This window comes from Sarcophilus harrisii, chromosome 1 (assembly GCF_902635505.1).
Source record: "Sarcophilus harrisii chromosome 1, mSarHar1.11, whole genome shotgun sequence".
NCBI classification, from domain to species: domain Eukaryota; kingdom Metazoa; phylum Chordata; class Mammalia; order Dasyuromorphia; family Dasyuridae; genus Sarcophilus; species Sarcophilus harrisii.
Window position 1 is genome coordinate 351,203,171 of NC_045426.1, and position 26,149 is coordinate 351,229,319.

General features: G+C 34.8%; 1 protein-coding gene across 2 annotated transcripts in view; it reads right to left on the reverse strand.

Moving 5' to 3' along the window:
• The window catches only part of MALT1 (MALT1 paracaspase), an 87,111-nt gene extending 62,927 nt beyond the window's left edge, over positions 1-24,184 (reverse strand). For both annotated transcript variants that reach the window (XM_031945910.1, XM_031945909.1), the window contains exons 1-4: positions 23,888-24,184; positions 17,934-18,103; positions 5,450-5,571; positions 3,921-4,071 (exon numbers count right to left, since the gene is read on the reverse strand). In XM_031945910.1, coding sequence (XP_031801770.1) covers positions 3,921-4,071; positions 5,450-5,571; positions 17,934-18,103; positions 23,888-24,105 — 661 coding nt within the window. In that variant the 5' untranslated portion in view covers positions 24,106-24,184. The remainder of the gene's footprint in view (positions 1-3,920; positions 4,072-5,449; positions 5,572-17,933; positions 18,104-23,887) is intronic.
• Positions 24,185-26,149: the final 1,965 nt, after the last annotated feature.

Below are 26,149 nucleotides of genomic sequence, written 5' to 3' on the forward strand. Positions count from 1 at the left end.
GGAGGGAGGACGGAAGGGAGCATGGAGAAATCATATGTAACTAGGAAATCATTTTTACATAGATGTTAGCTTCTGAATTACATTTTTTTGAATTGTGAATGTTGTAGAGGAGTTAACTGAACCCAAGCTATTGTTTTTAATCTCTCTTTCTCTTTTTAACCTCACTGATTTGTAATTTTGAAATGCTATTATGAGGCATCTAGTTTTTATAATTCTGAAGAGTTTCTATTTCACACAAAAAGTGTCACAATATTCAAAATTCCTACTCTGTCTTTTCTCTGTTCTTCTCTAATAAATGTTAAGGAAAAAAACACAAAAGTCTAACCTAAATATTCAATAACAGCAGGATTTTTATTTTTTAAATTACCACTCTCTTTCATACAAATGATCCAGAAATCTAGCTTCACTAACTCCCAAGATAAAAGGAGGTGGGTATTTCTAGAGGGAACAGACTTCTTCTACATGTAGCTATTAGGCAATTATTTTTAGTCACTTATATTTCTGTCCTATTTTAATACTCAAATGCAAATAAGTGCTTTGAATGTACTTGTGGAGACAAAGAGGAAAAAAAAAGTCTCTTTCATATAACTATATTTTAATATTAGTTTAACCTGCTAGTTTTCTTTCATTCAATGCAATAAATTTGTTTTATAAAAACTAATTATTGTGTACCAAATCCCTAACTTTATTAGTTTTTTTCTAATGAGGGTCACATGATTATAGATTTAGAAAAAGGCATTAGAGGTCATCTAGTCCAACTTCTTCATTTCACAGGAGGAACTGAGACCCACAGAGTTTAAGTGACTTGTCAACAACTTGTCCCACAGATAGTAAGAGACAAAGATGTTTCATAAATGTATCATTAATTAACAACCTGCAATTATGAAGAGGTTGTTTTGGAGAAAAATTGTTAAAATAATTGCATATAGAATGTATTTTATGATTAAATATACATTTCCATTATATTTTAAAATGAAAGAAGAATGGCAATCTCACCTGCTACACATATGTAAATTAGCATTGATGATTTGTGGGCACAAAGCATTAAAATCAGTTTCAATACTATATTCAATATACTGTGATATGACTTATGTTTGTAATGTTTTAGATTTTTTATATTAGTATTTACCATAAACTCTCTAAATAAAGTCTGTAGCAAAAAAGGCCATTTTTAAATTCACTAAAGTGTGGGAAAACATGTTACTTTTTTTTAAAAATAAAATTTTAAAATCTGTTTTTAAACTAAAAATAAAATTTTTGTTCTTTTACCAATCATTATGATAATCATTTTATTCTACTTAATCAAAATCTTCCATGATTTTTAAAAACTTAAAAAAGTGGGGATGCAGAATTACAAATATAGAATAAAAGAATCTATTTTTAAATGGTCTGACTTTTTATTCTTATTGTACTATTTCCATTACTTCCATGAAAAAATTACTACTCATATCTATTATCTTTTTAATGTATATTATATTCTTTTTGAAGCAATCAATAATATTCTTATTCAATCATTATGAAATTCCTTCTCTGTCAGAGGTACTATGCTAAGTACTATGCTGTGTTAAGTACTTGTTTAAAGGTAATTTCCCCATTACACTGTAAGCTCCATGAAAATAGGGACTGGTTTTTTTTTTTTTTGGTACTTCAGCATCTAACTGTGCTTTACATATAATAGGTAATAATAACAGTAGTTGATATTTATATGGCACTTTAAGATTTGTAAAATAGATTTGATCCTCATAGAAATCCCATAAGTTAATATTATCTTTACTGGCTATTACATGGTAAAGTGAATAGCTTCTATACAGTCATGTTCATATATACCTGCTATCCGCCACATTAAAATGTAAGTTTTTTGTGCCTTTCATTTAGACACTCTCCTCTTAATCTTCAGCGTCCCTCTTCCTTTAAGATGCAGTTCAGGCATGATCTTCTGCCTGAAGCCCTTCTTGATTCCTCAACTGCAAATGTCCTCTAATCTATCATGTATTTAACTATTTTATGTGTATAAGTATATACACTTTTTAAAAATTAACTTTATGTTGCATCGATTTTCATATGTACTTAGTTTCCCACATTAGAGTAAAAACTCATTGCATGTAGGGATTATTTGATTCTTTATTCTTTTATTTCCAGCACCTAAAATAGTTCCTAGCATATAGTAGGCAATGAATACTTATAGAATGACTGATGCTATCTGTGCTGCCACCAATATAGCCTGTCTTGAGATATGGTCTCTTTAATAACAACTAAAATTCTTTTGATATTCTGGTAATTAAACCTTCTCAGGTGGAATGCAAGATAAGATCTTTTCTGTATTTGCAAGGTTTTTATACTTGGATACTTCTTGCGAATTTGGCATGTACAGCTGAGAAATAGGCATACTTCTATTTCTGTTCTTCTCTATATTTAACTTTTATAAAGTTCTTATTTATTAACAACTTTTTCTTTTGGGGGGAGTTGAATTTATTTAGGTCTTTAGAGAGGAAATTGAAGTTTCCCACTATTATAATTTTTTTTATTTTTTTTCCTATGCCATTTGATAAATATGTTGGTATGCCATTATATATGTATATATATATGTTCAATACTGATATTGTTTATGCTACCTTTTAGTAAAATGTAGTTACCCTGTTTCTTTCCATTAATTAGGTCTATTTTTGCTTTTGCTTTATCTGAAATGGTGACTTCTACCCTTGCCTTTTTTTTGAAAACTTCAGCTAAAGAGAAAGAAATTCTTCTCCAGCTACTTATATTAATATGGCATGTATTTTATTGTTTAAAGTATATTTCTTGTAAACAATATATTGCTGGATTCTGATTTCTAATTCATTCCACTATTCCCTTCCAATTTTTTTTTTTTTTTTTACAGATTCAGTTATGAATGCTGTGTATTTCATTCTATCCTATTCTTACACTTATTCTTCTCTTTCTTTTCCTCCCCCTCTTTTACAGTATGTTTTGCTTTTGACTAATATCTCCCTTAATCTACCTTCCCTTTTATCTTTTTCCTTAGCCCCTTTCTTTCCTATTTCCCATCTTTATTAAGAAATTCAAAGAACTTCTTTCCATTCTCATCCTATCATATCTGATGCTCTTGGTCATTCCTTTATTTTTAACTTAGCTTTTCTCTCTTCTGGCCATTGTTCTTTATATGTGTTAGTGGTCATTTTTAGTAAGTTCCCTCTGCCGGATCAACATCTATGTTCTGCATCCTGTGTGGCTATATCTCTGGTTTTTTTTTTTTTTTTTTTTTTCCCTTCTGGCTCTATGTTCTCTTTCAATGATATAATTTTTCAGCTATCATCTCTCTGTAAATGATGCCCAGATCTATATCTCTTATCCCCATCTCTCTTTTGAACTCTCCTCACAAACTTCTTCACTTAGGTGAATTAGTATTCTTACATACACTAGATAGTATTTTCAAGTCCAATATATCCAAAACCAAAGTCCATAGTTAACTGTATATTTATTCTGTCCTTCCCCTATCCTCTCACTAGAAATGCAGGATCCTTGATTTTTCATTTTTGTATATTTCTAGTGCCTAGCACATTCTTATACATGGTAGATATTTAATAAATGCTTATTGGATTGAATTTTCCATGAACCATATAACTGATTATCTATTAAATCTTAATGTGACACAAAAACGATTTCCAAAGAGCTTTATTTTGTTTGTTTTATACAATACACAAATCTTAGCCACCTGGGTATGGATAAAAATAAGTATCACAATACAGGGTCTCAAGTGAATTCAAATTTATTTTATTTTCATGTTTTAAATTAAACATGAGTTTCAACAGAAAATGGGAGGAATTTAAATTAGTTTTAAGTAATATTACCAAAGCAGAGAGGAGAAAAAGCAACCATTCTTCTTTACATCCCCAAATTAAAAGAAAATTTAATTTGACACTTACTATAGGAATCTTCAGAGACTTCACAAACATCCAGCTGTGCCCATTGACTAAATTCAAAGGCAGAATTATTATTCACTCGACAAACATAAAAGCCAGAATCCTTTGCAAGCACTGGATGAAAAATAAGCTCTGGAGAATTCCCATGTGGAATCTATGCCAAGCACACAAAAAAAGGAATTTTAAAATTCTTGTTTAATTTAATTCTTTTAAAAAGAACCTTAAGAAAATTAAAATTTTAAAGCCTAATATATGCAATCTTAAAATTTCTTTTAAAAATAATCTTAATAAAATATAAATTTAAAAGCCTAATAGATATAATTCATGATCATGGGATCACACAAAATGTGTGAGTCTTCTTCTGGAACAACTATTGGTTTAAAAAATTGTTTTACAATTAAAAGTTTTAAAACATCAAGTCAATTCTCATAGAGAAACTAATTTTTCTTTATTTTTATTTGGATCTTTTGGTTTTACTTCATTTAAATTTCCCAATGGACCCCTCTTTTTCTTCCCCCGAGAGTCATATTTTTATAACACAGACTAAAAAAAAGAAAGAAAATAGTTCAGCCTTCTTATACTTCTTTAGAAACAACTTTGACCACTATAATTTCACTAATGTTTTTCTAGTTCTGTTTATTTCACTTTGCATCAGCTTATGTACATTTTCCTCTGCTACTCCACTTGCTTCATAATCCTCATTTCCTCCCTATCATAATATTCCATTTCATTCATTTACCACAACATGTTTAGTCATTCCCCAATCAATCTCCTTGTTAGCTTCTCACTACTCTCCTATTTCTTTTCTCTTCAAAGACTGTCAGTACTCATATTATTTCCTACATTAATTATTAATCATAAAGGTAGACTTCAACTTTATCCTTTGTGAAAGATAAATTATCCAAAGGGATAAACAAAGTGGGTAAAAGGAACAAATCAACTAGAATGCTCTCATTTAACCTGCATCACTAACTTACTATTTCACTATTTGCTTAGCTTCTGGGATGGATAACTCTGCATGGGTTATTCCATCACTAAAGTGCCTATCTTATGTAATAGAAAATCAGCTATGCTACAATGTTTAAAAATAGTTCAATTACTCACATCTTTAAAAATTAGAAACTGTTTCTCTGTTGGTTTGTGTAAAATATTTTTATGAGTTAAGTAACCATAAAGAAAACACCTTTTTAATGGCACATCTATTATTAGAGTTAACAGAAAAGAACAAATTTTAAAAGAAAAACCCAATTAGAGATTATTAATGTGGAATGTTACATTTTTATTGATCCAAAACCTTCTATTATACAAAGGTATAAAAGTGAGGAGTGTCGGATTACATGGGAAATGAACCAAAGAATTACAAATGGACTAAACGCTGCTAGAATAATATCTAATGAAATAAATTGTAGTGTTAATACAATATTTATATGTACTTTTTAAAAATTCCCTAAAAGATATTCAGGACACTAACTCACTTTTCCTAATTTTCTTATCTGTCGGTTTGAACTTATGTAAATGTAAAAGATTATTACCTCTTTTTTCATTTTGAACCATTGATACTGCACAAAAGGATGCCCAGTTGCTCGGCAACAAAGCTTGACGTGTTGTCCTGCTAATATAGCTTTTGAGACTGGGTTTACAATAATCTTTATTCCTTTAGGGGAAAAAATGAAAATTCAAGTGATGAGAAAAGCTTTCCTAATTAATATTCTTCAAATTAAATGAAAAATTTGCAATTAGACTGTGGATTTGTTATAAGTTTCCAGTTAAAAATCATCATGCCATGTTCATAGAAGTGAATGTAATGATTTTGTAAAAGTATTCAGAAAAAAAACATATCCACTAAGGACATTTCTCCTTTGTTCACTATAAAATATCATGATAGGGAGTGTAAATTGTACAGATCTTTTCATATATTATTCAAACATTAGTCAAATGAGATAATGTACATAAAGCATTTTGAAAACTTAAAGCAATTTACATATGTAAGATATTATTATAGTTATTATGAGTCTACTTCATTAACCCAAATTCTTTAGGATCAAATTCAAGGACTTCTATAAACACATTTGAACCTTTTTGTATACATTTCCTTTTCTATTCCCTACCCTAAAATCAACTAAAATACTTAATACATCCACCAAATTACACACCTTTGTGTCTTTGCTCACACTGCTCTATATACCTTGGAATTATCCACCCCCAACTCTTCTGGTGAAAATCATAACCATTCTTCACTAAGTTGACTCAAATGCAGGAAGTCACAAAATGTTCCCAAATTCATCAGCCAGACATACTCTTCTCCCTTCTCTGCCCTTTTATAATACCTGGATGGTACCTCTGTATTTATTATATTCTACTTTATATTAAGTATTAGTATGCATATTTTCCCTCTGCTACTAGACTAAACTACTTAGGGTGTGGAACTTTTTTATCTTTGCATCTTATTACGTATCTATCATAGTGCTTGGCACATAGCAAGCACTCAATCAATTTTTGCTAAATGAATAAAACTGACATTTCAGCACTATTTCCTCTGGATAAAACAATAATAATCAATTATTTGATATTTTACTAATTTGGTGAATGTTTAATCAAAATGAAATTGAATTAGTCACTAAAAAAATTATTTTTGAAAGAGCAACATGTTCCCTTCTAATGGTATTATCCCACCTTATAATAAGTCCATCATTACCTAGAAATTAAAATCAGAGAATCTCAGAGCTGGAAGGGACCTAGGAAATCCTCTAGTCTAACCTTCAGTCTATCAGATTCTTCTTTCCAACACACCAACATTTTGGAGATTTTGAGTGTGAGAGAATCAACTACTGCCCTCCCCTCCAAATCGCCTATTCTACTTTTTCATTTATTTCAATTTATTTTATTGATTTCAAGTTAATTTTTAAAGACTGGGACTCCCTGAGTCAATTAGCTCCAAATCTATCTAACTGTACCACTGCCCAAACCATTCTTCTCCATCTTGCCTACAAGAACAGAATGAAACTTTGTGAAATGCTTTGCTAAAAATATAAATCTATTTTATTTTATTCAAGGCAAGCTCTTCTAATAAATAATCCATCTGCTCCAAATAGACTAATGGTTCCAATAACTTCTTCTGTAACTCAGAAGATAGGCTAGGAAAAAAAAAGGCATTTCAATTGTCTACAACATAGCTATATTACTGCCCAGATCTTCAGAGATAAAGTAAACAATTACAAAGTTCTATTGGGATGGGACAATGGGATATGGCAAAATTATATGTTTTTTTTTTTTTTAACTGCTCTGAAGTAAAGGACTATTATCAAGGCAGTTGAGTGGTACAGCAACAGGTCTGCTGTCACAAAAACCTGAGTTCAAATAATGCCTTAGAAACTTATTAGTTCTCTGATCCTGGGAAAGTCACTTATCCTCAGTTTCCTCAACTGTGAAACAGGAGATAATAATAGCATGTACTTTCCGGTGTTTGAGCATCAAATATGGCAATAATTGTAAACCATTTCAAACAGTGCCTGGCACATAGTATTTGCAATATATGTTAGATTTTATGATATTGATGAAGGTATAGTTCACAGCAATACACATTCTAAATTTACTACACCTTACACTATAGTTAAAAAAGTATTATGTTGAAAACACCTAATAAAAGGCTTTATTTCATTTTAAAATAGTTGAAAATATGACTTTTATAAGGAAATGCTTTATGATATGATATTCATATCACTAGATAATATATCTTAATATCTGGTGTAGAAGTTCTTTCTCAAAAGAACTTTAAAATGGTGGAACTTCATGTTAGGGAAAGACACAAACCCTGAAAGAACTTGAAGAATTGTTGAATAAAGATTAACATAAACTGGAATTTTTAATGTCATTTCTCACTTTTCAGGTAAAGTTTTTTCAACTATCAAAGCTCCTTATTCTGGACCTCCTTGATTTGGCCCTAACCTGGTACACTTCAAGTTTCTTGTTCTTCTAATCTAACTCTAGATTCCAACCTGTGTGATGTTGCCTAAGTCACACTCTTCATGGGTCTTAAGTTTTTTCCCCTTACTTGCAAAAGTAAATACATTTCCTCCTGGAACCTTCATTTTGAGGAAGTACATAGGGCAGCCATGTTCACTCCTCCTTCCTTCCTTCTCAAGACTTCAACCTTCTTTCCCAGGGAGATACCTCTCCCCTTGTGGCCTTCTCACTTTAGAAAATGCATTGGCTTTTGAGACCTCCTTTTCTAATGGAAAAGTTCTTTGTGGATTCCTATTTCTAAGAAAGTGCTCAGGATAATCATGCTCACTCTTTTATTCATCTCTAGGTTTCATTCCTGACCTTTCTTCATACCAGTTAGTCTATGATTCCTTCTGAATTTTTTTTCCTGTGCATTTCAAAAGAAATGACAATGACAATTTGTAACAAAAATGTATATAAAGCAAAATAAATTCCAATGTTGATTGTATCTGAAAATGTATTCTGCAATTTGAATTTATAACCTTTCTGTTGACAGGGAGATAGTATACTCTTAAAACTATTAAATAATTTGTTCTGGCAAATATTCTCAGGTAATAAGCAAAAACACAATTATATATTTCCAAAAAGAGATTTTAAAAATTCCCGTGCAGTACTATCCAACAATGGGCATTAGATATTTTTGTTAAAAATGCCTAAAAGTTCAAAATTTTTGTCAGTGAAATTATTAGAGGTAGATAACAATCTGTTAGGAATTAAGTTAGAAATACTTGTTGGGAGAGGAGGAGCCAAGATGGCAGAGAATAGACAGGTCTTTGAGTTCTTCCTGGTTTTCCTCAGAATCAATACTAAATCAAGCCTCTGTACAGATTTTGGAGTGATAGAACCTATAAATATTTCGAGTGTAACAAATTTTCAGCAGAAGATATTTTGGAAGGACTTCAGGAAAGATCTGTTTCAATGGGGATGAGGGTGGGAGAGGGGGAGACGTGGCCCAAGGCAGGAGAGCAGAGAGGCTCAAAGTAGAGGCAGGGAATCTAAGCCAAAATATAACAGTGTTGGCTACTCTGCCTTGGTTCAAAAGCCAGGAGATTAGGAGATTATCCATGAGATCTCTAATGCAACTACAGAGAGCAAATAGTGAGCTCCTGATCCCTAGCATTAGTGGGACTTGGACATTGGTCACCCAGCACAGGATAGAAGCTACCAGCACTGGCCTCAGAGCAGCATAAAACCCATCTGTCATCCTGTAAAGGAAGCTAGGGACAATCTTCACTTTGCCCCAGGAGCAGACCTCAACTTTTTAAAATGAGCAAAAAGACAAAAAGAGCTCTGATCACAGATAGCTATCATGGACACATGGAAGAATAGACTTCAAAACTTGAGGACAGTAAAATCAAAATGCTTCCAGATGAAGCCTCAGAGGGTGATGAGTGGGTCTCCAACTCATGACTCTATTGGAAGAATTCAAAAAGAATCTTGAAAGAGAATTAGAAGAAAAATGGAGAAAGGAAACGAGAGCTTTGGAAAAGGAAATAAAAATTATCTGAAAAAAAAAAACTCCTTAATAAATACAATTGGTTAAATGAAAAAGATATATATATATACATACACACACACACACATATGCTGAAGGAAATCACTTCTTAAAAACAGGTTTGGTGAAATGGAAAAAGAGAACAACTCCCTAAAAAACAGAATTGGTAAAATGGGAAAAAAAAAATCCAATGAACAAAACAACTCCTTAAAAAGTTCAATTGACCAAATGCAAAAAGAGGTTAAAAAAAGAGGTAACTGAAGAAAATAATTCACTAAAAATTAGAATTGATATTGTTCTATAAGAAACAATCAGCAAGATGATTTCAGAAAAGCCTGAAGAGTTACATGAACTGCTGTAAAGTGAAGTTGAAGAGAACATTGTACACGGCAACAAGAAGATTATACAATGATCACTTGTGATGGGCATGGCTCTTTTCAACAGTGAGGTGATTCAGGTAAGTTTCAATGTTCTTATGATGAAGAGAGTCCAGAGGCAGGACTATGGAGACTGAGTGCGAATCATAACATAATATTTTCTTTTTTGTTGTTGTTTGCTTACATTTTGTTTTCTTTTTCAATTTTTTCCTTTTTGATCTGATTTTTCTTGTGTAGCATAATTGAGGAAATATGCATAGAAGAATTGTGCATGTTTAACATATATTGGATTATTTGTCCTCTAGAGGGAAAGGGTGGGGAAAGGAAGGGAGAAAAAAAATTGGAACACAACATTTTAAAAGGGTAAATGTTAAACTATTTATGCATGTGTTTTGAAAATAAAAAGCTTTATTAAAAAATAAAAATTAGAATTGAACAAATGGAAGCGAATGACACGATAAGACAGCAAGAATTGTCAAACAAAAACAAAAAAATGAAAAAAAAAAAAAAAACAGAAGAAAATATAAAATATTTCATTGGATTTTAATCAATCTGGATTACCCAAGACTTAGCAGCTTCCACTTTAAAAGCTCAAAAGGCTTAGAATATAAAATTCCAGAAGGCAAAGGTGCTTGGACTACAGCCAAGAATCAACTACTCAATCTTTCAGAGAAAAAGATGGGACATTTAATGAAATAGGGGAGTTTCAATTACTTTTGATGAAAAGACCTAAGCTGAATAGAAAATATTATCTTCAAAAGCAGAATTCAAGAGAAGTATAAATTGGTAAAAAGGGAAGAATAAGATTGTTTTGTTTTTTTTTTTAAAGTTTTTGGAAGGGATGTACATCCTTACATGGGAAGATCATATGTGTAACTCTTGAGAATTGTTATCTATTAGGGATATAATGTAGAGGGTAAAAATATAATTTGACTTTATTATGATGATATAAAATACAAACTAGGGGTAAAAAAGAAATTATACTGGAAGAAGATAAAAGGGGAAATAAAATGGGGTAAATTACATCATATGAAGAGGCCAAAAAAAAAAAAAAAATCTATTACACTTCAGGAAAAGAAGGTTCAAAGCTCATTTACACTTTAATCTCATTGGATTTGGCTCAAAGAGGGAATATCACACAAATTTAATTTGATAAAGAAACTTTTCTCACCCTATAGACTGTTTAAACTAAATAAAGTTTCTCTCAAATCTCAGATTTTCTGATTCTACAATATATCACAGACACCTTCTATAGTTTAGTTTTCTAAAAATTGAGTCTATTATGCTTCATTCTATGTTGCTTCACAGTTGGGAATTAAAACTTAATATTATTTTAAAAATTGTTCTCAGGAAAGAATAGCATTCTCAATATTCAATTCTCATGTTCTACCCACTCATTTCCTTTCTTAAACAAATTACAATTGTGTTAAAGGAGTACACATTTACTCTCAACCACCCATTTAACTCCTATGAGTGGGATGCTGAACAAATATAATTAAGGATAGCACAGGTTACATGTAATTTAAAATATTTCTAGGATATATATAATAGCTAATGAAAAATAAATGAAAATTCTATTTTAAAAGATTTGCGTAGTTCCTGGGCAAATAGCACATTTTCAGACATTATCTGTTGGTAGTCTGTCAGGTGACTTGATTTCCTGTAAGCTTGGGAAAATATTACACAGTAGAATGAAACTTCATATTTAAGCAAGTATATGCATTCAACACCTGTAGATAAGGCATATGCAGTTGTTTTGAAGATCTGATATGCAAAACTTAAAAACTTAAAAACTTAAATATATATATATATTAGGCGGTGATTCTGCACTTTTCAAAAACATTCACCACAGATTCCATTTAAGAAATTTTCTTTTTTTTACTGCACTTAAAAATGTAATTCAGGCTTTTCAGAAATCTATCTACTGTCCCTAGCAACATACAAATACATTTGTATTTGGGTATTGAACAGTTTTACTCTAGAAACTAATGATATACAAAATGTCCTTATACTCATCAGATAATTACTCAAAAGCATCATCTTGTGAAGACAGACACCTATAGGCACTGCCTTTGGGATCTTAACATTTATTCCTGAAAAAATTTCTAACTGTTAGAAGGAATTTAAGCATGACATTACTCAAAAGTTCCTTTAAGTAACACATACACCCCCAGAGGTCAATGCCATCTCCCCAGAACAAAGCCATTTTGAGTGCAACAAAAGACAATCCTAACTATGTTGCTTACTTGTTAGGGGCTTAATTGTTTTTTTTCCCTCTCTCTCTCTCTTTTTTTTTTTTAAACAAGAATAGAAAGGGAAGAGGTCGAATATTAGCAGTGATGCTAAGAAAGATAGAAAAGAAAAAGAACATTGAAGTATGTAATGTTCTCATTTGGGTTTTCTGAAGATCTTGGGAGCAGGCTTTGTTTCAGTAATCACCACAGCCAAGTGTTAAAATACAAAGGAGAAAAGTTTATTTTCTCCTTCACAATCTAGTTTCCTTTCCTGGGACCCAGGTTAGCTTTCTTAGAGACCTTTGGAGTCTTGGTTTCAGTAGAGAAGCTAAGTAGGACAGGCCTACCACTATGGTGGTGTGAGATGAAGTAAATGATTCTGTCTCTCAGTCCCCCAGGAGAGCCACCAGGACCCTGACAGAAGACGGAATGAATCTTTCTCCTTGGCTCTGAGAGCTTGAGCTCCTGCGTCCAGTAGTCCTTTGTCTTCTCTGGCTTTGACTCTGGCTGAACTTGTCCCAGCTTTTATGCTCTCTTATAATTACATTATCATAGGTGTGAATCTTGTAGAACTATATTAAGGACTAAGTACATGTACTGAACTAGAGAACTTTAAGCACCATGCTAAACTAGATAACCATTGTCTTTATCAATTCGACTGACTTAACACCTTGTAAGAATCCTTGTTTCAAGTTCAGAGTTCTGGCCCATAACAGAAGTAGGTTTTTTTTTTAATGCAGAGAAAAAAAAAAGCTCAAAAGGAAAATTGGACAAATAAGAGATTTTTTTTTAAAATTAACATGTTGATTTTATTGCACAATTTTTAAAAAGTTAAAATATGGATTCAAAGTGTCATATCCAATCTTTTTTTTTGTTCTTTATATATGTAACTGTATATATGTGTTATTTTTCAAGTTCAGAATAACTATTAATACACTGTTTCAAAAATGCTCTGAAAATGGCAAAGCACTATACAAATGTAAGGCAATAATAATATTACATAATCTAATCAATACTCTATATTCTCTGCTTGGAGGTATAAAACCACAAAAACATTTCCCATTAGCACAACTATTTTTTTTTTCAGTGCAGTAATACATAAGAGATGAAAAAAGATCATCTAAATGATTTCATTATACCAACTTGCTATTTATAGTCAGTGCAGAATTACCTAAATAATTCAAAGTTATAAGATTAGTTATAATTATGTACATTTGTCAAGAAAAAGGTACTGATAATGGCTGTTTTTGGAACCTAGCCATCTTTCAATGTAAATACATTTTGAAGTACAAATTTAATAGATAATCATGATCAAAGATAACTGGTCACAATTTAAGTCAGGAGATAAAGAATCATTACTATTATTTGATATCGGAATGCTTTATGTCAAACACTCTGAATACAGTTTGCTTCCAAATATGTTCATGGAAGAAGAGATATGAAAATAACATAAAAGGAATAATTTAAAAATAACTTGAATCTAGTTTTTTGGGGAAAATATCCTATCTCATAGGGTTGTGAGAAAAGTAACATTTAAACTCTAAAGTGTTATCAAAATGTGAACTAGCATTATTTATTAACATGATTGATGTTAGAGTACTAAATGAGCCAGTCTACTGAATTACTACAGTAGTACATACACTGGAGACAGATTCTACAAATGTACAGAATTGAAGAGAGCAGACTAAGTTGTATTTGGAAAATTATGTTTCTGGAAGAAGGGAGAGAAATTGGACCTCATAGCTTTTGAAATGAATGTTAAAAATTGTTTTCATGTGTAATTGGAGAAATTTAAAATACTAAATAAAATTTTAAAATAAAATAAATGCAGACAATAAAAAAGGAAAAAGTCAAAAAACATGTTATATGGTATTTTTAATAATCTTAATCTAGTCCTTATACAAAGTTGTTTTGTTTTTTTTTTTACTACAAATTTCCTCCAAATGATACTGTATAGTTACAAATCGAGTATCTTAGTTTCCAAATAAATAAAATTATGGATAATCAAAAAGACAATAGAAAAGTACATAATGGCCAAAACAAATCACAACAAATTTCTTAGGAGCAAGACAAAGAATTAAGGAACTTTACTGAGGAAATCTATGTCCAGAAAATGTAGGTGGGTCTGTCATATGGTGAGACTGATGGTTAACAGATGGGTGTCCCAGAGATATCTCAAAGTCAACATGTCTAAAACTGAATTTATCTTTCTCCTTAAATCTTTTCCTCTTCCAAACTCCTATTTTTGTCAAAAATACCATAATTCCTATTTTTTCTTTCTGCCTAGTCTCTTAACACTCCAATCTATCCTAAATATTCCTAATAATAAAGTGATTTCCCTTAATCTTAGAGATATGTGACTCTTCAATTAAGTCTTGTGGTTTAATTCTTCTTATGCAACAAGAGAACTGTCTGGTTCTGCACACATATATTGTATCTAGGATATACTATAACGTATTTAACATGTATAAGACTGCCTGCCATCTAGGGGAGGAGGTGGAAGGAAGGAAGGCAGGAAAGTCAGAATAGAAGTGAGTGCAAGGGATAATGTAAAAAATTACCCATACATATATTCTGTCAATAAAAAGTTATTAAAAAAAAACAAAACTCTTGTGGTTTACTATTAAGAAAAAAAATATAAACTTTTCTGTTTAGCTGGCCTGGCAACATCCTATCTTTCCAGCTTCCTCTGACATCATTTTTCATCCCAAAGAACTAAACTGGTCTTCTCTTTCTTCCTCAAATAATACTCCATTTCCTGTCTCTCTGCTTTTGCTTTGGCTACTCCTCATCCCTGGAGTGCACATCCTCTTAAATCTTCATTTTAGAGTTCATCTATTAAGACACAATTCTAGTACCATATTCTACATTAATTCTGATACCAATTGCTAGTGCCCTCACCCCTCCTTTGTATTTTAAGCATTTTGTATTTACTGATTTATATAATCTTGTCATTTCTCCAATTAAAATGTTAAGTTTCTATCGTGAACGGGGATTGTTTCATTTTTTGTACTTATGTATCTGGACCTAGACACAGTAGACATTTACCAAATGTTTGATCAATGACTGGATATTGCATTGATACCCACAAAAAAGCAAGATTTAGAAAAAATAACAATGGGTTAATCTTGGGGAAGTTCTGTGGGTGAACTTAAACAAGAACTACATAAGAGAATGTGAGGATCAATTGTAATGGAAGGGAACTGAAAATCTACTGAAGAAATATTTCTTCCCTGCTCAGTTCTACCAGAAATAGACCATTTGAAAAATTCTTATTAGTAAGGGGAGAAAATTATGCTCTGAAAATGTGCTACCTAAAAAAGGGCAGGCCATCAAAGATAATTTATATGTAAATAACTCAGAGTTCACTTAATCTGTAGATGAATTTTCTAACAATAAGCACATTTATCCCCCATTTTCTTGTTTAAAATAAAAGTGACAAAAACAGTTCCTTATAATTCCTATAGTTCTCAACTTATTATATTCTTAGACACTTGTGACTTTAGATTAATAGTATCCCTTATATCTGGCTAAATTATTTTTTTCTCCAGGGAAATAATTTTTTCTTCTGCTGTTAGTTATAATTTATATGATCATTGTGATCACAACATTATAATAAAATACAAACCAAACATGAATGACAGCCACTTCCATCTTCAAGTCCTATTTATATTTTCTCACTGTATTCAGGGTTTTTTGCTTCTTGTTTTTTTGGTTGCTGTTGTTTCTAACTATATTTAATTCATAAATAAAAGTTGGGGGGTGGGATTCCCCCTTAAAAAATGATTAGTTTTGTAAAAATATCTCATGGGATAGTTAACTAAACCAGTCAGAACTTACACTATAATGGTATGACATTCAAGAATTCAGTATAAGCTCTGTGACATGAGATATTTAGAGCAGGATTTTGTACAGAAATTTAAGTAATTGAAGATTTTCATAAATTGATATACTCAAGAGAAGAACAAGAAATCTTCCCAATCAAATCCCTATCACAAATACAAAGCCTATAAAGCTAATTTCTTAATCTAATACTCTTCTTAGTCTTCTATTCCAACATTCTATTAGACATTAAAACACATACATCCTGCCATTACATCAAAGTCAAAACTAAACCTACCTTTCCCCCAGAACTACTTCTTCTCTTAAGTTTATGTCCACTCTCCTATTCATTCAGACTTAAATGCTTCCAGTTATCTTTGAATCTTTCCTTTATCTTCACATGCCCTCAATTACTATCCAATTGATAATCCCTTCACATGCCCCTCAATTACTATCCAATCAACTGCTAAGTACTGTTCACTTTACCTCTGTATCCAATTTCTTCTACTTCCACTCAAGCATAAACTCTAATCTAGATCAGTGTCCTAACTAGTTTTTCCTTGTGTCTGGTATCACTCCTCATTAACCAAACCCATATATTGCTGGCCAAAGTAATATTTCCTTCTTTAAGGAAAAAATTTCATTTTTGTTTTCAGTTCCAAATTCTCTTTCTTCATTCACTTCTCCCTGATACCCTGAAAAGCTAAGAAATATTATATCCATTATATATATGAGATGATATAAAATATTTCAGTATTAGCCATAATGTGAAAAAAAAAAAAGGCAAGAAAATTTTTTAAAAAAATACTTCAATCTGCACTCTAGTACTCTCTGGATATGGATAGCATTTTTCATCACAAATCCTTAAAGTAGCATTTTTAATGCACAGATACAATCTCATAATCTCATGTTCAAAAAACCTTCAGTAGATACCCAACGACTAAAGAAAGGACTGAAGTAAAAACCTCTTGGCCTGGTTTCAAAGTGTTCTCCTTATATACTAGAAGTTCCAGTTAATATTATTTTGTTCTCCACCTCAGGTGCATTTGTGAAATCCTTTTCTGCTTAGGGGTTCCCCCTACCATGAGATCCTTCCTGAGGATCTCCTTTAGGCTTCTTCAATGCACTTATCACATTCTAACTTATACTGAAGTAATTGGTTCACATGTTTCATCCTTGTACTAAAGAGAAGATACTGTGTCATTTTTCATATTTGTATTCCTAGAATTCAACATAATGCTCTGAGCCCAGGCATTCAATAAATGTTTATTAATTTGGGAAGATAATTATACTGAGTTAAATTTTTAAAATATCACTTTGCTGATGATCTCATACTTTAAAACCAATGTAATATTCACTTGTTCAGAAAGTTAGAGATCATACTGATGTAATAAGGACTCTGTTTCCCTGATCTTTGTGAAGGGTGGGGCACCTGGCCTGGGGAAATTCCTAAAAATGATCCCCACCATCCTATCTGGTTCCCACAGGAATCTCCCACTTCCCAATTGAGCTGGGAATCACTTTGGTCTGGGAAACAATCACCACACTTTATTGATTTGAAAATTAGCCCCTAATTGCTCCCTAACCATAGGCGTCTAAAAAAAGACAAGATTCAGTACCCAAACCTTTGCTAATTCCTATCAGGAATTGGCCCATTGAGTGGCTTCTCTGTGTAAATAAACCCATTATTTGTCCCAAAAAAAAAAAAAAAAAATCTTGCCTGGAGATCAAATACGCAAAAACCTGCAACACCAACATTGGGATCCCATCCCCAGGCCCCCATTGCTGTTAAGTTATTTGTCACCCCTCATCTCCTACCCCTCAACAATATTAGGTTATTCATAAACATTTAGCAATTTCATTGTGCTGCTGAATCACAATTTCATTTGAAATCAGAAGAAGTCTGTTTTAGTTATTTCCTCAGTAAAGGAAATAATTCAAAGAAAATAAAGGAAACAACTCAAAGAGTGACTAGATACATTTATTATTAACATGGCAACATAATTCAATCATTTAAATGAGACTATTTTCTCATCCCAATGTCCCCATGGCTTTGTGAATAAGTAAATTTAAGGAAACAACAAACCTGGAGGACCCAGAAGTTGGAGAACTGATTCAGTATATTCCATGGCCTGAAGAAACTCACTCAATTCTGTGACTGTGCAGCCTTTTTCACCCAGGAGTTTCAGTAAACAACGACTAGGACTTCCTTCTGGTTCCAGTACTTTAAGAGAACATTGCTCTAAGTCCAGACAACTGAAAATAAAAATATTTTTAAGAGCTTACTTCACACGTGTGGTGATTTCTAGGAGATTCATATTTTGTCAAAGGAACAAGAAGCAAAGTATAAAATAATCTGTCCTCGAGTTTCCTTTTCATCACATGGTAACACTTCTCCACTCTCATCACCATCTGCACAACTGGTATCTACAAGGTGCTACATCTTCACACAACCCAAAAGAGTAGGGGCTACCACCACCATCGAGGTAAGAAGCATTGTTTTTTGTCAGTTACCAATACTGCGACCTATGTTCTAATCTAGTTCCAATTCTCATAAGGTCTGAGGTGATAAAGGAAAAATGAGAAAAGGCTATTCCCGCCACATGCTTCTTGGGATTAACTACTGAATTTTTAGGTGTCATTACTCTCCTGCTCCTCTAATCTCTGTCTCAGTGTTGCTAGTCTGCTAAGGAAAAGGTCCCTCTTTCCTATGAATCCTACCCAAATTCTCATCTCTCTTTAGGTCAACCCTTTTCCTTTCTACCTCCTATCATCCTCTACCAGACAGAATTCTCATTCTACTTGTTTACTTCCTTTTAATTTTACGTTTCATTCTCACACATCATTTTCATCTTTTAGTACTTAAAAGAAATCTGGCCTCTTCCAAAAATAACTCAGTTTTCTTCCCATCAATTTGAAAGCTTCATCTCCATCTCCCCTATTGGATCACACTTTATCTACTAACTTTTAAATGTAGATATTTCCCAAGCCATATAAAATTTTCATCTCTATACTCTCATTGGCAATTCTGTCTGCTCCCATGACATGAATTCAGTTATCCCAAATTTATACAGCCCTGCAGTCTATCTCTCCAGTTCTGCACCTCCAAATTCCTGCTGAATATCTCCATCTGGATATGCTGTTGCTAATTTAAAACAACAACAACTCCCCCCCCTCCTTTTTTTTTTTTTTTTAAAGAAATTCTGTTTCTGTTAAGGGAAATCTGACTTTGTTTGCCCAGGTTTATAACCTAAAAATTCTGTTTGATATTCCTTCTCTCTCTTCAACCCCAAATCAGTTTTCAAGTATTATTGATTCTGCCTCCTTAACATCTCTTAATCATTTCCTTTTCTTCTCATTACTCTATATGGCACTCACTGTTTCAGTGTGGGACTTTACTGTAAAGTTAATGTGCTAAACTCCAGAAATATGTCTTTGTCAAATATGTCATTTTTTGTTATGAAATTAGTCTTAAAGTAAAAACATACACACACACACACAGCTAGCAATTTTTAGCTCTCATGTGGTTACATAACATCTAGGAGACTCTCATATCTTGTCAAAGGAACAAGAAGCAAAGTATAAAAGTTTAAAGTATAAAATGTTTAACATCTTTAGAGAAAACTCTACTTTCCATAAGACTGTCTCAGCCCTGAGTAATTCCATCACCATGCACATTAGAAGTATTTTAAGTTCCACTTTACACTTGAGAAAACTAAGGCTTAAAAGACTCAGATGACTATTCTACAAAAACCTAGCATATATATGTGTGTGTATATATATATATATATATATATATATATATATATATACACACACACATATATATATACACACACACACACACACACATAACCCAAGTCTTTGATTTCAAGTCCAGTGTTCTTTCTACTACATTAGCAGTGGCAAACATTCCATAGCTCCCTGATGGATTAGCTACCCACTTCTCCACTGTGGTTGTTCCAAATGTTCTTATCTTTTCTCAAGACTCCCAAGGTATACCCTTTTTCTCAACCTTCCGGCTAAGGATCTTACCTCATACTTCACTTAGCTTTCCCTGAGAATTTTGTCTCCCCTCAACATTGTCTTATTTAGACACCATCTTTTGTCATTTAGACATCTTACCCCATTATCTCCTTTACTTGTTTTAAGGAAGAGATGGCACACCTCCATAAAAACTTCAAAAATTCTCCAGTGAATCGCCCCTTTTCTTCCTCTCTCACTGTACATCCCTTACGGTCTACTAATTCTTTTCCTTATGCTTACAAACGTGGCCAAGTCTATCCCCTTCTTAAAAAACCTACTTCATGTTACTATGCCCATCAGTTATCCTCCCATATCTTTCTCTTACTGGCCCAACTCTATGTTCAGGGTCTTCACTTCCTTTCTTCTCATCTCTCTTCTAAACATTCTGCATCTGGTTTCTGAACTCTTAGCAACCAAAACTCCCCTCTCCAAAGTTATCAATGATGTCTAAATCACCAAGTCTAATGGTTTTTTCTCAATCCTCAGTCTTAACCCCTCTGCAGCATCTGACATTTAATTACCTTCTCTTAGATACTCTTTCTCCTCTGGATTTTAGTAATAGTGCTCTGCCCTGATCATCCTATTTGATCCACCAGTGTCTCCCAAAGTATTGTTCTGGGGCTGCTTCTTTCTGTTCTGTATTATCATTTGATGATCTCATCAACTCCTATGGGTTCACTTATCACCTATAGGCAGAAGATTCCCAGATCTATAATATCCATTCCTAGTAGATCTCTTCTGCTACACCACTAATTACCTTTTAGACATCTTAACCTAGAACTTCCATAGGCATCTCAAACTTATCATATCCAAAACAGAATTCATTATCTTCCCCCCAAACCTTCCTCTCTTTTCAATTTTCCTATTACTGCCAAGGGTTACCACCATCTTTGCCATCACCCAAGCCAGAAATCTCAATCTCATCCTCATTCTTGTTCACCTCACATATCCAATTTCTGGTCAAATGTTGTTATTTTTATCTTTACACTATCTCTCATATATCTGTTCTCTCTCACACAGGCACAACCCTAATTCACAATTTCTTCACCTGATCTACAGCAGTAGCCTAACCGGTTTCCTTAACTCAAGTCACTCCAATCTGCTCTTCATTCAGCTGCCAAGTTGAATTTTCTACTTGGCTGACCATCCCAACTTCCTCCTCAATGGGCTCGTGACCTCCTATACCTTCAGGATTAAATATAAAAGACTTTTTTTGGGGGGGGCATTTAAAGCTCTTCAAATTTTATCTCCCTCCTAGATTTTAATTTCTTACACTTTATTTTTCCCCTCATACTCTATTCTAGCTGTACTGCCCTTCTTGCTATTTCTTACACAAAGTATTCCATCTCCCAACTCTGTATTTTCAGTAGTTGTACCCATGCTTGAAATGCTCTTCCTCTTCAGCCTCTCCCCTCCTGGCTTTCATTAAGAATCAATAAAAATCCCACCTTCTGCAGGGGGCCTTTCCCAGCTTTCTCCTCCTCCACACACTGCTAGGGTCTTCTATGTATTGTGTAAGTAAAATAGAATAAATTATTAATAAATGCTTGTTGACTGATTATTTTTGTTTTCCTATACTTCTCCTGCATTTCTTCAAAACTCAGCTTAAGTCCCACCTTTTGCAGATTTTTTTTCCTGGTCCCTAGTTGCTAGTGCTTTTTTTTTTCTTAAAATTGCTTTCCACCTAGGCTATATACAAGGTGTCCCAAAAATCTTAATGCAGCTTAAAGTTTTAATAGCTTAAACTTTAAAGTTTTAAAAGACATAGAATTTTTTAGGACATGCTATATTCATGTATGTATTTAATTACTTGTATGTCATTTCCCCTGCTATAAAGTGAGCTTCTTAACGGAAGAGCCTTTTATTGATTTTCTTTAGTCCCTAGCACAGCTGCTTAATAAATGCTTTTTAACTGACATCCCAGAAGGTACACAGGGACCTTCTTAATTGAAGCAATAATTGCCTAACTACTCCAGATTTTGTAGAATATCCTTATGTCCAGCACGCTACATACTATCTTATTATTGTATGTTGTCATGGAAAGAACACTAGAAGTTTTCAGAGGAAGAAATCAGAGTATTAATAGTCCCATGAAAAAATGCTCTAAATCAATAATTAGAGAAAGTCAGATTAAAACTACTGTGAGGTACATCACTCCCATTAGACTGGCTAAGATGATGGACAAATGCTGGAAGAGATGATAGATACATTAATGTAATTAATATATTGGAGTTGTGAACTGATTTAACTATTGTAGAAAACATTTTGGAACTATGTTCAAAGGATTATAAAACAGTGTACCCTCTGATCCAGTAATACTGCTATTAGGTTTTATGCCAAGAAATCAAAGAAAAAAGAACAGAATCCACATGCAGAAAAAATATTCACAGAAGTTCTTTCTGCAGTGGCCAAAAAATGGAAACCGAGGGCAACCCATCAGTTGGAATTGAACAAGTTATGGTATATGACTGTGATGGAATACTATAATGCTCTAAAAAATGGAGATTTAGAAAAACCTGGGAAGACTTATGAACTGATTCAAAGTGAGCAAAACTAAGAGAACATTGTACATAGTATTGTCAACATTGTTATGATAATCAACTGAGAAAGATTTAGCTACTCTGTTAATAATAACCAGGTTATTTCCAAAGGGCTCTTGATAAAAAATGCTATCCACCTACAGATGGAGAACAGATATTCTCAGACTGAAGCATACTTTTTCTTGCTGCTTTTGTTTTTCTCACATGGCTAATGTAAAAATGTTTTGAACAACTTTATATATATATATGATATCATATTTCTTGCCTTCTTAATGAATGAGAGAGGGATAGAATTTGGAAATGACAAAGTTAGGAAAAAAGAAAACTAAAAAAAATGTGCATCGGACTTAAGAGTCAAAAGTCCCGAGTTTGAATTTCTAATTATTTTATTTATTACCTCGGTGACCTCAGATCACTTTTTTTCCCTCTCAGAGCCTCAGTTGCCTCATCTATAAAATGAAGCTGTTGGACTAAATTTTCAACCTATGAATATTTTTGTACCATTTCATCTACCAGACTGTAAACTCTTTGAAATCAGGAACTTGTCTTTACACGTGAAAGATGCTTTAAAAATAGTAACCGAATCTCCTATATGTTCTGTATAAATCTTGTTTGGACATAGTTGCTTTCCCAATTAAACTTTTGTTTCTTGAGATAGAGATTTCTTTATCTTTTCTTTGTATCCTCAGCATTTAAGAGCTTGGCACATAAAAGTAGGTAGAATAGATACTTACTAACTGAATTAGTGATGCTAGTCCAGTTCTCATCCCGCTTCTCCCTCTACACAACACTTTTTCTTCTAATTTCTGCGTTTATCACTTTTACGCCCTTCTTTTTCAGGTTGTCTCACTCCTCTTTTCTTTCTGTTCAAATCATGTTTCTCAATGTCTTTTAACCTGACGTGAATCCATTATTTCTTGCTCTTTAACCTTTACTACCCACCCCCAGTCTTTCCCTTGCTCGGGTCTCTTGGCTCCGAGCAGTCTCTCCCTCCTATGCTCCGACTACACACCTCCTTTGACTTGGGGACTTAAGTCCTAACTAAAATCTCACTTACTACAGAAGTCTTCCCAGCCACCGTTCCCTACTTATCCCCGAAGCAGTGTGTGTGTTTGTGTATAATTGCCATTAGACTGTAAGCTCCTTGAGGGTGGGCACGAGCTTGTGTCTCTTTTTGTGTCCCAGCACATAATGAATGAATCGCCCGGCACAGAAAAGGGGCCTAAGCAATGTTTCCTGAATCAAACCGGTCCCCCCTCACTTCATTCTTTAGGGACGGGGGAGGGTGCCGAATACACTCTAAACACGCTAACCTGCCCCTTTCTGCCTTCCCCCCAGCCACCCCCGTGGCAGACACTCCTCTTTCCCTAACTTTCCCAAACCCGCGCTAGCTCCTTCTCCCGCCCCCCCGCCCCGAGGTAAGCGCTCCAGCTCCATTCCCTCTCTCCGACCCTCCGGGCCCGCCCTCCGACACCTGAGCCTGTAGCGCCCCCGGCTCCCCGCGAGCTCCGCCAGCTTCTTCCAGCCCTTGCCCTCCGCGGCTCGATCCAGGGCGTCGCTGAGGCCGCGCAGCGCCGGCTCCCGCAGCCGGTTGATGTTGACAGCGCTGGAAGAAGGGGACGCGGGGGCGGTGGGCGCCGGGGAAGGCGCCGGCAGCGGGGCCTGCGGCGGGTGCCCCCGCAGCGACGACATGTCCCCCGCTTTGGCCTCTCACGCCGCAGCCGGTGCCCCCTTCCGCTCCGAGCGCACAGCTCGCTTCTTCCCAAGCCCGGGTTGGAGGGGCGGGAGCGGGGGCGGGAGCGGAAGGACACGTCACAGGGCGTCTCACCACACATCGCGGAGAAAGCTGCTTCTGCTTCTCCCCCGGGAGAGACAGGTTCTCCCCGCTCCCCGCCCACTCCCGGGCTTTGGGGCCAGCTGGCTAGGCTCACGCCCCGGGAGCCCATTACATACATGGACGTGCGTGCTTGCGTGCGTGCGTACGTGCGCACGTGACCTTGCGCCTTACCCGGTTGGCGGGGAAAGGCCCCAGCCTTTCTCCCCTCCCCTTGTGCTAGCCCTCTTGCTCGCAGCGGGTTCTTCAAAAAACAAAACAAAGTTGCAAAAAACTGGTGGCTGAGACGGAAGGGAGGGGCGCGGGGCTGGGAGAGGGGGAGAGGGAACCAGAGCGCGACAGTTGTCAGTTCTGCGGATCTCGGGCTGGGGGGGAGGGGAGGAAAGGGATGGCAATCGGCCTCTGGGCCGGGATTGCCCCCGAAAGAGTGAAAGGCGGGCAGCCCTGTAAGAGGTTTTATACCTCTTTTAGGCGCCAGAAGACGGAACCAGCAGTTTTTTTTTATCTCAGTCTGTGGGAAAAACTTGACAAAAGTTGAACGAGCCGCCTCCATGGATGCCTTTATCATCACTAGAGGTCTGATGCTCACTCCAGGGACACGTTCCAGGGGAGGGGCGTGGCCACTTTGGGGGCGTGGCTACTTTTGGTTGGAGAGGGGGCGTGGCTACTTTTGGGTGGGGAGGGGGCGTGGCTACTTTTGGGTGGGGGGAGGGGAAGATTTCTGTGAGATGTTTGGTCCATCCTTGCTGACTTGCCCAGGGGATTTTCTAGGCAAATACCCAAAGTGGTTTGCCCTTTCCTTTTCTGTTGTGCCCCCTTTTTTTTTTTTTTTTTTACAGATGAGGAACTGAGACAAATAGAAGTTAGGTGACTTGTCCAGTGTCACACAACCAGTAAGTGTGTGAGTCTGTATTTAATTCATGTCTTCCTGACTGCAGGTGTTCTATCCACTCCACCACCTAATTGCTCCTATGAGGTGGTTCAGTTAAAACAATAAAATCAACTATCATCCATTCAAGATATTTATTTAACAATACATTTAGTTGCTAGTTTCAGGTGTTATGCCTCAGTTCTCTTTAACTGTTCTGACTCGGTTTCCCTGAACTAGTTTCCTTTGTCTCAGTTTCCTTAACTGTTCTGTCAATCCCCTTAGGAGTAAAAACCCACTCTGGTCCATTAAGATTGGGAACCGTTTACTCTAAGGTTATAAACTGCTAGCAAGATAAACAAGAGAGCAGAACTCCTGACCCTCCCCTGTCCTCAAGAATTTACAATATTCCTCTAAAATATTCCAAGATACCTCACTGACATCTTTATCTCTGGGTATTCAGACATTCTTTCTCTGGGCTTTTAGGAGTTATGGTCTCCCCCCATCCTCTTGGTTCTTTGTTTTTATTTATTTATTTATTTAAGGAATTGGGCAGCTCCTATTCATTGCTGGATTCCAGCCCTGGGACCAACATGGTTTCCTTGGTCCCAGTATATTTTTATCTCTGTCTGACTGGATAATTTGAGACAAGAGTCCTGTCCAGTCAATTATACTCTCCAATTAATAAACTATTGAAAACTCTCTAATCTCTCTCCTGCCTCAGTTTCTCTGGCATTACACAGGGTCTTTGCAATCAAGATTTAAGAACTTTGGTTTTTATCCAGCTAATGCAGTTTGGAGGGAATGAAAAACAGATTGAAAGGATTAAGATACTTGATTTCTCTGCATATCCTTTGCTCCAGCAGTGTTTCTACTGGGCTTTTATCCCAAAGAAATCTTAAAGGAGGGAAAAGGACCCGCATGTGCAAAAATGTCTGGGCACCCTTTTTTTGTGGTGGCCAGAAACTGGAAGCTGAGTGGCTGCCCATCAGCTGGAAAATGGCTGAATAAGTTGTGGTGTATGAATATTATGG